The 13,822-nt window shown below is 42.3% G+C and overlaps 1 protein-coding gene across 4 annotated transcripts in view; it reads right to left on the bottom strand.

The window, feature by feature from the left end:
* PHF20 (PHD finger protein 20) overlaps positions 1-13,822 on the bottom strand; it is a 135,539-nt gene that overhangs the window by 21,388 nt on the left and 100,329 nt on the right. For all 4 annotated transcript variants that reach the window (XM_059706032.1, XM_059706034.1, XM_059706035.1 and 1 more), the window contains 3 exons: positions 10,733-10,831; positions 9,427-9,594; positions 8,466-8,644 (listed from right to left, as the gene is read on the bottom strand). In XM_059706032.1, the coding sequence (XP_059562015.1) occupies positions 8,466-8,644; positions 9,427-9,594; positions 10,733-10,831 (446 nt within the window). The remainder of the gene's footprint in view (positions 1-8,465; positions 8,645-9,426; positions 9,595-10,732; positions 10,832-13,822) is intronic.

Raw genomic sequence — 13,822 nt, 5'->3', positions numbered from 1 at the left:
CCTATAGGACACCTAGCACACAAAGCCACTCTACCAACAGAGGGAAGCATAAAAAATGCAGAGACAAAGAAACAGGTCACAAATGACAGAAATGGAGGAAAGCAAAACTACTGGATATAGAGTTCAAAACCACACTTATAAGGTTTTTCAAGAATTTTCTAGAAACCGCTGATAAATGTACTGAGACCCTCAAGAAATCTAGTGAGACCCTCGAGGTTATGAAAAAGGACCAACTAGAAATTAAGCATACACTGACTAAAATAAAGAATATTATACAGAGATCCAACAGCAGACTAGAGGATCCCAAGAATCAAGTCAAAGACTTGAAATACAAAGAAGCAAAAACACCCAACTGGAAAAACAAAAAGAAAAAAGAATCCAAAAATATGAAGATAGTGTAAGGAGCCTCTGGGACAACTTCAAGCATAACAACATCTGAATTATGGGGGTGCCAGAAGAAGAGAGAGAGCAAGATATTGAAAACCTATTTGAAGAAATAATGACAGAAAACTTCCCCTACCTGCTGAAAGAAATAGACTCACACGTCCAGGAAGCGCAGAGAACCCCAAACAAAAGGAATCCAAAGAGGACCACACCAAGACACATCATCATTAAAATGCCAAGAGCAAAAGACAAAGAGAGAATCTTAAAAGCAGCAAGGGAAAGACAGTCAGTTACCTACAAGGGAGTACCCATAGGACTGTCAGCTGATTTCTCAACAGAAACCATGCAGGCCAGAAGAGAGTGGCAAGAAATATTCAAAGTGATGAATGCCAAGAACCTACAACCAAGATTACTTTATCCAGCAAAGCTATCATTCAGAACTGAAGGTCAGATAAAGAGCTTCACAGATAAGGAAAAGCTAAAGGAGTTCATCACCACCAAACCAGGATTATATGAAATGCTGAAAGGTATCCTTTAAGAAGAGGAAGAAGGAAAAGGTAAAGATACAAATTATGAACAACAAATACACATCTATCAACAAGTGAATCTAAAAATCAAGTGAATTAATAATCTGATGAACAGAATAAACTGGTGAATATAATAGAATCAGGGGCATAGAAAGGGAGTGGACTGACTATTCTCAGGGGAAAGGGGTGTGGGGGTGCGGGAAGAGACTGGACAAAAATTGTACACCTATGGATGAGGACAGTGGGGGGAGGGGGTGGGGGTAAGGGCTGAGGGTGGGGTGGGAACCGGGTGGAGGGGAGCTATGGGGGGGAAAAAGAGGAACAACTGTAATAATCTGAACAATAAAGATTTAATTTAAAAAAATAAAAATAAAAGCGTAATATGCTTATTAGACCACACCTCCTTCCGGACAAAGCCAGGTCTGTGAGGGAAGGCCTACTCTTGCATGAATTTCGTGCATTGGGCCTCTAGTTTTTTATAACTTTATATAGTGCCTGAAGTTTTTTTGGATACATTTATTACCATCATCATAAAAATTTTATTCTTGTGAAAAACTGTTTTTAAAGAACATACTTTTCATTTATATATGCTTGTGTATATGTGTATTCCAAAATATTAACTGGGTAAAAATAGTCTGGCTAATTCTCATTAAAGTCTGATAGTACCTTGTATACTAACAAGGGTGCTGGTGAGACTTCTTTGGTACTGCCTCCAGAGAGGGTTTATGTAATATTGCTATTACAAATAGCAATATTTGCCAAACTTACAAATGCACATACCCTTTAGCCCAGGAATTCCACTTCAAAACTCGGCCCACAGATATATTTACAGAAAATTATTCATTAGTTCACTGATATAATTATTTTTATTTACTTATTTTTTGTTTTTTTGTCGTTCTTTTTCCCCACTACTGTTATGATTAGAAACAATCTAAATGTCCATCATCAATAGGAGAAGGGTTAAATAAATTATCATCCACCCATTATGCAGCTATAAAAAAGAATGTGGAAGCTTTTCATATTTGAAAATGAAGTGGACTTCAACTTATACATTGTTATATGAAAAAAAAATCTTGAAAATACTACATATAAAATAATATTTGTATTTTAAAAAAGACAGTTGCACATCAATGTGAATGCATTCAATGCCAATGTACTTAAAAATGGTTAAAATCGTAAATTTTATGTTATGTGTATTTCACCACACAAATAAAAGAATGGAGAGAACATATTTGTTATTACATGTTTGGCCACAGAATGTTTGTTGAATGATATACAAAATGAAAACTAATGGCCCAGTGCACGAAATTCATACACTTTTAATTAAAAGGGAATTAATAAGAGGAAATATTTTAATATTGCTATTTGCCCTTCTCTATTATAGAAGTGTGAAAGAGGAAAGAAAATTAGTAAAATGTATATGAAAATCTTCCTCCTGTCAGAGCCTGGGGCACACTGTGGGACCCAGAGTCAAGTCCCCGCCCACCCCCGTGCACCTTGAAATCGCGAAAGACCCAGACCCGACAGGTCCCACCCCCATTGGGCAAGATGCAGACCCAGCCGGCCCCACCCCCGTCAAGCCCCACCAGGCAGGAGGCGCAGCCTCAGGTCCCCCATCAAGCCTCACTGGGTGGGGGGCGCAGCCTCAGGGCCCCCACCAAGCCCTGCCGGGTGGGGGACACAGGCTCAGGTCCCCTGGCCCAGTGCCGGGCAGGGGTCACGGCCTCAGGTCCCCTGGCCCAGTGCCAGGGTAGGGGACGCAGCCTGAGGTCCCCCGTCAAGCCCTACTGGGCGGGGGGCACAGCCTCAGGTCCCCCAGCTCGGCGCCACACAGCCTCCGGTCCCTGCTGATCGCTCATTAAGGCCCATTACGGGAACCCCGCCTCACTGTGGGCGCAGCCATCTTGTGTTATGGAACCCTGCCTCCGCTGTGGGCGCAGCCATCTTGTGACAGTGTGATAGAGTGAGAGTCAATTTGCAAATTACCTCTTTATTATATAGGATTATTATATAGGATGATAAGGGCTGCCTCTAGGGAAGGGTTGTTGACAGAGATGGAGGTAAGATTTTTCTCTGTATACCTATGTATATACCTTTTAGCCTTTGAACTATGTGAATGCACTAGCTAGCAACAAATAAATAATATAAATTTTAAAACAAACCAAAGTTTTAAAATGGGCTTCTTATTAAAACTGCTACACAATTTTACTGGGGTTTGGCATCTAATATGTATTTGTTGCTCTAGGATAGCGGTTCTCAACCTGTGGATCGCGAACAATGAAAATACATCCTGCATATCAGATATTTACATTACGATTCATAACAGTAGCAAAATTACAGTTATGAAGTAGCAATGAAAATAATTTTATGGTTGGGGTTCACCACAACATGAGGAACTGCATTGAAGGGTCACGGCATTAGAAAGGTTGAGAACCACTGCTCTAGGGCAAAGGTCAGCAAACTCCAGCCCACAGGCCAAATCCAGCTAGAGTCCTGTTTTTATAAATAAAATATCATATGAACATGCTCATTCATTTTACATATTGCCTATGGCTGCTTAGGGCACAGTTGAGTAGCTGCAATAAATACCATATGGTCCTCAAGGCCTAAAATATTTATTATTTGTTCCTACTAGAAAATGTTTGCCAAAACCTGGCCTAGAGTAATTAAAGTAATTTAAATATCAAATGGGTTCCCTGATGTTAATATTTAATGTGTTACCCAGATTTCTCAAACATTCATAATTACTAAGTAAGATTTTAACCTAGTGATTTTAATTAGCACTGGTAAATAAAATTAAATAATAAAGTAATGTTGCTACCAATCAAATAATGAAAATGGTCAAAGAGATCTTGTCCCGGGGGAGAACCAAGATGGCGGCATAGGTTAACGCCGGAGTTTGCTGCTTTGAACAACTACTTCAAAAGTGAAACTAAAACACGGAACGGACATCACCCAGAACCGCAGGAACGCTGGCTGAGTGGAAGTCCTACAACTAGGAGGAAAGAGAAACGCATACGGACACTCAGAGGAGGCGCAGTGCTGAAGTCAAATTCTGAGGTGCGGAGTGCGCGGAGCGGGCTGGCGGCGGAGGGCGCGGTTGGCGTTTTCAATCGGGAGGGAGTCGCAGACTCTGAGCTCCAGATCCGGGCGAGTCTTTAGGGACCCAGACTCAAACGGGAGAAGCGGGACTGTCTGGCTTCGGTCAGAGCGAGTGCAGCTTTCTCTCCCAGCTTTGCAGCGGGTGCTGGGACTCAGAGAGGCAGAGCCCCTGGGGACAGGACTGAGAGCCGCCATAACTGCTCTCTCCTGCCCACCCTGTCGATCCTGTGCGACCCGCCCTGCCCACGCCCTGCACAGAGGCATTTGCCGGATAGCCTCAGGCAAAGGCTAGATTAGCACCTCCCTAGAGGACAGAAGTTCTCTCACTGCTGACACAGCTGATTCTCATAGCCACTTGGCCTGGAGGTCAAACCCTCCCTGGAATTAGCTACAACAATCAAGATTTATCTATAAGACTGCGAACAAAGACCACTAGGGGGTGCACCAAGGAAGCATAACAAAATGCGGAGACAAAGAAACAGGACAAAATTGTCAATGGAAGAAATAGAGTTCAGAACCACACTTTTAAGGTCTCTCAAGAACTGTTTAGAAGCTGCTGATAAACTTAATGAGATCTACACGAAAACTAATAAGACCCTCGATCTTATATTGGGGAACCAACTAGAAATTAAGCACACACGGACTGAAATAACGAATATTATACAGACGCCCGACAGCAGACCAGAGGAGCGCAAGAATCAAGTCAATGATTTGAAATGCGAGGAAGCAAAAAACATCCAACCCGAAAAGCAAAATGAAAAAAGAATCCAAAAATGCGAGGATAGTGTAAGGAGCCTCTGGGACAGCTTCAAGCGTACCAACATCAGAATTATAGGGGTGCCAGAAGATGAGAGAGAGCAAGATATTGAAAATCTATTTGAAGAAATAATGACAGAAAACTTCCCCCACCTGGTGAAAGAAATGGGACTTACAGGTCCAAGAAGCGCGGAGAACCCCAAACAAAAGGAATCCAAAGAGGACCACACCAAGACACATCATCATTAAAATGCCAAGAGCAAAAGATAAAGAGAGAATCTTAAAAACAGCAAGAGAAAGAAACTCAGTTACCTACAAGGGAATACCCATACGACTGTCAGCTGATTTCTCAACAGAAACTTTGCAGGCCAGAAGGGAGTGGCAAGAAATATTCAAAGTGATGAATACCAAGAACCTACAACCAAGATTACTTTATCCAGCAAAGCTATCATTCAGAACTGAAGGTCAGATAAAGAGCTTCACAGATAAGGAAAAGCTAAAGGAGTTCATCACCACCAAACCAGGATTATATGAAATGCTGAAAGGTATCCTTTAAGAAGAGGAAGAGGAAGAAAAAGGTAAAGATACAAATTATGAACAACAAATATGCATCTATCAACAAGTGAATCTAAGAATCAAGTGAATAAATAATCTGATGAAAAGAATGAACTGTTGATTATAATAGAATCAGGGACATAGAAAGGGAATGGACTGACTATTCTTGGGGGGGAAAGGGGTGTGGAAGATGTGGGAAGAGACTGGACAAAAATCGTGCACCTATGGATGAGGACAGTGGGTGGGGAGTGAGGGCGGAGGGTGGGGCGGGAACTGGGAGGAGGGGAGTTATGGGGGGAAAAAAAGGGAACAAATGTAATAATCTGAACAATAAAGATTTAATTAAAAAAAAAAAAAAGAAAATGGTCAAAGAAAGTCATTTCTCTAAAGTAATGTATGTAGTTTACAGAAAACAAACTCTAAATGTATTCTAGGGTTGTACAAATTATCAAGGTAAGTTAAAATTTATTTTAAGAAAAATTTATTTGAACCTTCCTAGATAACGAACACATTTAAAACTAAATGATGAATAAATCTTAACAGTTTAAAATGTATTTTTTTCCATTTAGCTCCCTCTAAATTTATGTATGTCTTCTGCTACAATTCCTGAGTGGAAAGGTACATTTTTCATGACGGAAAGTCAGAAACTGTCCTTCTATAACACAAAGCCAGATGGACAGCAAGTGGATAGCAGGAAAAGTCTACAACAAAGCCAAAGGGGTTCTGAAGTGAGCTCATCATCACCACAATGCCAGATAGGGAGCCACAGTGTTCAGCTGAGCTGGGAGAAAGGTCATGTAGAGCCTGAGAAGCAGGAGATGAAAGTCAGTTCCAGACTCTGCCATGTAACAGCTGGTATACCTCAATAGCTCCAAACTTAGGTCCTTCGTAAAGCACAGCATGGCACATCAAACTCTATCCCCAAACACCCTGTGATCCTTCCTACTTATAGAAAAATCAATGGAGAAAGGACCACAGTGGAACAGCACTATCTCCCATACTGATTAGCCAGAACAAAGTTGCCAGAGGGGCCTTCATTATTCACCCACTAAAGATTTCTATGGACAAATGAGAACCAAATCAGGCTTCTGAGGCCTAGAACAGAGCACACATCCAGAGACAGGATAAAAACTAAGAATCTTGTCCTAGATGGTGTGGCTTAGTTGAATAAAGTGTCGCCCTGTGCACCAAAGGGTCAAAGGTTTAATTCCTGGTCAGGGCACATACCTGGATTGCGGTACCAGAGGCGATCAATCAATGTCTCTCTCTCTCTCCCTCACCTTCCCTCCGTCCCTTCCTCCTCTTCTCCCTAACCTTCCTCTCTCTCTAAAATCATTAAAAAGCATATCTTCAGGTGAGGATTTAACAAAACCAAAACTAACAATCTCCAACATCCTTTTAAAAACCACTTAAAAAATAAAACGCGCACTCAAACATGTTCCAAGCTTAATGTTAAGACAAACACAGCCTGCCAGTACACATAATTCTGTGCTGCTAGGCTAGCTTTGCATTATGCTGCCTTGGAACAAAGTTCTTCCTCCCATATCTGATTAATCAAATTGACTACATAACATGTTGTTTAGAAAAACTCACCCATACAAAGGCTATGAGCATTAGGCTTATCTCTCAGAATGAGAAAAATAATTGAGCCACTGAAATGCTCCAAGTTGGCCACTGTCAGTCACAATCCTGACTGCATATCAGACTTCATGGGACTAGGCCCACCATTCACATTTCTTTTTCTTTATTTAAAAAAAAAAATTTTTTTTTTTTTAATTTTTTGGGGAGGGAGGGATGGAGGGAGGGAGGAACATTGATGTGAAAGAGACACAGCAATTGGACTGGGGCCAGGGATCAAGCGAACTTGCAATCCAGGTACATGCCCTTGACCAGGAATTGAACCCTCAACCCCTTGATCCACAGACCCAGGTTCCAACCATTGAGCCACACGGGCCAGGGCACACATTTCTGAATTTAAAAGTGAAGATCGCCAAGACCGGTTTGGCTCAGTGGACAGAGTGTCGGCCTGCAGACTGAAAGGTCCCAGGTTCGATTCCGGTTAAGGGCATGTACCTGGGTTGCGGGCATATCCCCAGTGGGGGATGTGCAGGAGGCAGCTGATGGATGTTTCTCTCTCATCAATGTTTCTGACTATCTCTCTCCCTTCCTCTCTGTAAAAAATCAATAAAATATATATATTTTTTAAAAAAAGTGAAGATCATACAGTCAGAACTTTCCCTAAACTGCTTTTACCTTTAAACATTTTGATTTTCTGTGAAAGAGTCCATTAGGAAAAGGAGTTCTGATACTTAAAAAGTTTGAAAACCACAAACCTAAGGCATACTTAAGGTCATAAATATCAGGCAGTAATTGAGACTATTCATGCACCCTGAATTCCCAGAGATTACCATAAAGTCTAATCAAAAGGAAAGAAACTCCCAAAGAATCCTAACCAACATAGCCATGATTTACTTAAAGAACTCAGATACCCTGGACAGCCAGGCAGCTGCCAAGGCACATAGGGTATTTATGACAGCTCTTAGAGTCAGCTAGACAGGAACCACCTCCACCAGAACTGTGATTAAGAGCAAGAGAGGAACCATAGGAAAGCAGGTGCAGGCCAGTGATGATCTCCCCAAGCAGGCAGGGAGGCCCACAGGCACATCCCAGAGATGGAAATGACAAATACAAATATCAGGAAAATAAAGAACAAGAAACAGACAAGTTATAAAACTGACCTCCATTTCTTTAGGCCATAAAAAAAATTTACCTCAGACAGAAAGTATGGATCCACAGGAAGATTATTCCAGAAATTTGGAGGGCCCTGCTGTTCAAATCCTGCGTGACCACAGACAAGGCCCTCCCTATTTGTGGATCCCAGCAGCCCCAGGCAGAGCATGAGAGGTTTAGAGTCAATAATCCCTCAAGTTCTCTCTTCTTCTATTAATAAGCTACTTACACCAGCCCAAGATTCAGAGGAAGCTAAACCAAAAAGCAAAGCTCAATCTGCTGCTGATAAAACTGCCTATCTGGGGCTTCTGACGTGACTACTTTTGCTGGCCTGTAACTGTAGTCCCTCAAAATTCCCTCCAAGGACCAGCTTGTGCTTCTCTATACCTGTCTCCTGGAAGCTCTACCTACCTGAATCATAAAGTCATTTTCCTCCTGAACCTCACAGATGCAGCGGACCACTTCGAAATCATAGCGGTCATCCCCATCGAGTTCCTCATCTGGGTTGGTGGTCACATCGACGTCTTGGCCATACTCCTCATCGCTCCAAAGGAAGCTCTCAGAAGAGGACTCACTCAGATTATCCTCCTCTGAGAGGAAAGGGAAAGTAACAGGCACTATTTTAGATTATGTTATGAAATTTTTTAAATCTTAGATTGTCAAGAGTAACAGCTTGTCATCTAGTAACAGCCCAAATGATGTACGCTGAGACAGAAGCCCAAGGTAAATGGCTGCTCAAGGTCACAGAGTCCATTGGCGAGAAGCTGTAACTCCTCCATGAACCACACAGATCATCATCCCTAAGGACTCACACATGTTCCTCAACCTCACCCCATCCAGCCAGGACCTGGCTTAGTCAAGTCTGTCTCCAGAGCCACCTTTAAAACTGTGCATGGTGGTGAAAAGGGCAGATTCCAGTTATAATCAGAACTAAAATCACTAGGTCTTGGGGCCTGACTAGTTATAATTACAGGTAACCTTTAGCTATCACTTATTCTGTAGACACTGTTCTAAATACTTTGCACAAACTTAGTAACTGCTTTTAAACTCACAATCATCCTACAAGTTGCTGGAGAAGGGGAACCTTCAGGGTTGACTCAGATTTCCTTGAGCAACCAGGTTGGATGCAGAGGCCATCAAATAAGAAATGAAGGAATGGGAAGCTGTGCAAGGGGATGGGGATAATGAATTTGGTTATAGATACACTGGAGGTACCTGAGAGACCAAAGTTGGAAAGAATGGAACTTTAAGGAAGGCACAGCTAATGGCCTTTATTTAATTTGATGTACTTATTTTAAAAAATCGACATAATTCCAGTCTTGTCAGACTACAGAGCTATACAAATGATCAAGCCAGCAGAGAGCCTCCTTACCAGGTACTTTCATCACTTTCCCTTTGTTGTTTCCAGATTCTGAGCCATGGAGCTGTGGGCTCATATGGACCCCAGGCTTGTGAGAGGACCCACACCTGGTGACAGCAAATGTCTTGGGTGGAGAAGGTTCCTGGCAGGTGTCACTGATCTCCTCACTGCAGGGGCATTCTGAAAAACCAAGATCAGAAAGGAATAAGCACCCACCCCCGGACATCATCAGGACATTCTAGAACAGTGGTTCTCAACCTTCTAATGCCGCGACCCTTTAATACAGTTCCTCATGTTGTGGTGACCCCCAACCATAAATTTTCATTGCTACTTCATAACTGTAATTTTGCTACTGTTATGAATTGTAATGCAAATATCTGATATACAGGAGGATGTATTTAGGCGACCCCTGTGAAAGGGTCGTTCGACTCCCAAAGGGGTCGCGACCCACAGGTTGAGAACCGCTGTTCTAGAATCAACCCCATCCAACCAATAGCTCTGCTGCTTAAACAGCTAAAAGGCTCAGGAGCAAAGTGGTATGGAGGAGAGATTTGGGGATTAATTCTTCTGGCTACTTCTGAGAACCTCAAAACCAAAAGCTTCCTCTTCATCATCACCCTTCTTCCCTGATTTTTTCTGATAAAACTGTTTTTCTAAGCCAGAAGATTATTTTTCTAAGCCTAGCTCCCAAGGTTGGAACACTGATTTTCTTTGAAAATAAACTTGTTTTGTGAGATCTAGACACACACTTTTCAAGAAGTGAATCTTGCCCAGCTGGTAAGGCTCAGTGGTTGAATATCAACCTATGAACCAGGAGGTCATGGTTCGATTCCAGGTCAGGGCACTTGCCCGGATTGCAAGCTCCATCTCCAGTAGGGAACGTACAGGAGGCAGCCGATCAAAGATTCTCTGTCATCGTTGACGTTTCTATCTTTCTCTCCCTCTCCCTTCCTCTCTAAAATTAAAAAAATAATGTGAATCCTTTCCCGAAAGATTTCAGAGATGTGTGTTTGAATCGTGTGTGCAAACAAATACAGTCCTTTATCTGCATATCCTCTGCTACTAGGATGCTTTCCTATGCACTTCCCTGTGGCAGCGCACACTGGCCAATGAAGTAAGAGGGAGGGTTTTCCTAAATTCCAATGTGATCTTATAACTCCCGGGATGAGTAGGCTCCTCCGCTGCCAGGGCTGAGCCTACCAGGTATGATGCCCTTCCTCTCCGTGCAAGCTCAGAGGCCAGGACTGGGGAGAAAGCAACCCCTCAGCCCACCCGTGTTAAGGAAACCCAAGTCAAACACCCTACAGGAAAAAATTACCAGGTTTGGTTTTCTTCTTCTTTTTCTTTTTCTTCTTTGGCTTCATTCTCACAAACTCTTTGAATTTCTTCTCTTTATTCTTTTCCTTGTCTTTTGCAGCTAGAATTAAATACAAGTGTAAGTATTGGCATTCTAACATTTTGTTTTCAACTCTTGGGGTGTTTATTCTTAAGCATGGCCAATGTGAAGAACTAAAACAAATGGTAGAACAGAATTCTGGGTCTGGTTCTGCCCTCAAGGCTCTGAAGCCCTTTCTCCATCACCTTAGTCTTTAAACCTGGGGTCAGCGAACTCTGTCCCACTGCCTGTTACTGTAAATAAGTTTTATTAAAACACACCATGCTCACTGGTTACATGCTGACTATAACTGCTTTCATGCCTCAACCACAGAGCTGGCAGAGACCTTGTGGCTCTCAAAGCTGAAGATATTTGTCTGGCCCTTTACAGAAAAAAAGTTTCCCGACCTTACTTTTATCAGTGCTTCCCTGGCTAAATACTACAATCACCAGGGAAGATTTTTCAAAAGTGACTGCCCTGGTCCCACCCACAGAAATTCTGATTTTATTGGCTTGAGGTGTGACCTGGACGTCAGGATTTTGCTTTATACTTTTTTTCCTTTTATAATTTTTTCCTTTTATAAAAAAATTCACATAATTTTTTTGTGAATTATACCCATTAAAAATGAACAATTCACCAAATACCACAACTTCATTCTCTGCTACTCTTCACAGCAAAACTCCTTAAGTTATCAATACTCCCTGTTCAAACTTTTTGTCCCCACGCAACACTTCTAACTCAACATCGTACTAGACTTATTAGCCAGTACAGTAAGATAAGGAAATAAAATACAGATTGGGAAGGGAAGAACTAAAACTCCATTTGCAGAGACATGATTATCTACGTAGAAAAATCCCAAAGAATTAACAAAACAAAAACTAGAACTAATAGTGATTATGGCAAGGTTGCAAAATACAAGGTTAATATACAAAAGTCCATTGCTTTTCCATATAATCAGTAAATAGTAAGGAGGCCTGTATATCTCCATCAGAAGTGAAATTAGAATTAGGTTGAGAAAAAGATGATGAGATGGGCTACAAGCAGATCAGGGCCTTATAAGGAAAGTTGGCCTTTACCATGAGTGACTTAGGAGGCTACTGAAAGGAAGGAGTACTAGGAGTACTATGATGTATCTTCACCCACACACATATAGAAACTGTTGCCCAATCCAATTTTTAATTTGTAAATTCTGGTTAAAATGACCTCTAAACTAAACTGTACCCATTAGTTTTGTGAAATGCTAACAGCAATAACCCCAATTAATAGCAGAACTGGCTGAAGAGGTATCACCTACGTCCTGGAACCTTGAGATAGAGAGGTGGAGATGCAAGGTATAAATACCCCAAATCTAGGCTAGGGAATACCCAGTTAGCACTTAGGTATGGGAGTTCCTTTGGGCTTCTCAACAACAATCTTTTTTGCATTTCCCATTTTATAAAACAACATCAGCCCTAATTGGTTTGGCTCAGTACATAGAGCATCGGCCTGCGGACTGAAGGGTCCCTGGTTCGATTCTGGTCAAGGGCACATGCCCGGGTTGCTGGCCCAATTCCCAGTAGGGGGCATGCAGGAGGCAGCTGATCAATGATTTGCTCTCATCACTAATGTTTCTACTTCTCTCTCCCTCTCCCTTCCTCTCTGAAATCAATACAAATATAAAACAAAAACAGCATCACATCGTTTAGGGAAACCAGTAGGCAGTAAGTGAAGGGTGGGGCAACTCATTCCATACAAGGGATTCCTGAAGACCCCACATTATTCAAACTAACGTAATTCCTGACTAATGTTCCCATAAAATGAAGGTATACTAAACATACTCTCATTGACCTACCAGCTTTGAAATCATGTGGTTGATGAGTTTTCTCAGTTTCTTGGGATTTGCATTAATTCAAATTTTGTACATTAAGGTAAGATTTTTTAATATCACACAACTTCAAACTCTTAAACTTCAATTTTGCATAAAATACAGCTATACCATAACGTTATTACTACTTTGCAGAGGAAGAAGTGAAATTCAGAGAAGCTGCAAGATCACATAAACTGGTGTACAGAAAAAGATGAACTCAGACCTATTAAAAGATCTGGGAATGTCCAGGGAGGAATCAGTTCTTACAGGCTTTACAGTCTACTCAGAGAGCAATCCAGAAGCACGTCGGAGCTTTCAACCTGGTGACTCTGTTTGGGTAAAGACCACCCAAGGACTGACTCCTACCTGGAGGGGACCACATACTATCATCCTGACCACCCCCACCGTTCTCAAGGTTGCAGGACTAAACACCTGGATCCACCATTCCCAGGTAAAGGCAGCCCACCAGCGGAGTGACATCCAGTCTAAGTGGAAGGTGACCTCTGACCAAAAGAAGCTTGTGGGACAAGGGGGGGAATGAGGAGGAAACTGGTCTTGCAAGGCCTGTCAGGCCATAAAAACTGAACAATGCACTACCCTGGGAGGGAGGGGTAGGGGAAGGTTGTTATCTCTGGCCCCAGGACAGATCATCGGATATGACCTGGGAACCCCCAACACCTGGGGGGTCTTCCTGTAAGCCCACAAGGGGGTGCAACCATATCTGCAAGACAAAGACCCCTGCAAGATATATATAGACAGGCTCTCTGCATGTTTCTTCACTCTGATTTGGAAATTATTCCTGGAGTCAGCCGGTGTAATTAAAACAGTGTTCCTCAAAAAAAAAAAAAAAAAAAGCCCTAACCGGTTTGGCTCAGTGGATAGAGTGTCGGCCTGCGGACTGAAAGGTCCCAGGTTCGATTCCGGTCAAGGGCATGTACCTTGGTTGCAGGCACATCCCCAGTCGGGGGTGTGCAGGAGGCAGCTGATCAATGTTTCTCTCTCATCGATGTTTCTGATTCTCTATCCCTCTCACTCCCTCTCTGTAAAAATAAATCAATAAAATATATTAAAAAAAAAAAAAAAGATCTGGGAAGCCTTGGGCCCTGTAATAGGAAATGAGCACATGGCACATGGCATGGAGCTGCTCTCATCACCACAACCACCCCTTCCTTGGTTGTGCAAGTTTC

Source organism: Myotis daubentonii, chromosome 8, assembly GCF_963259705.1.
Source record: "Myotis daubentonii chromosome 8, mMyoDau2.1, whole genome shotgun sequence".
Classification (NCBI taxonomy): Eukaryota; Metazoa; Chordata; class Mammalia; order Chiroptera; family Vespertilionidae; genus Myotis; species Myotis daubentonii.
Note: the sequence above shows the minus strand (reverse complement) of the source record. Positions and strands in the feature narration are given on the sequence as shown.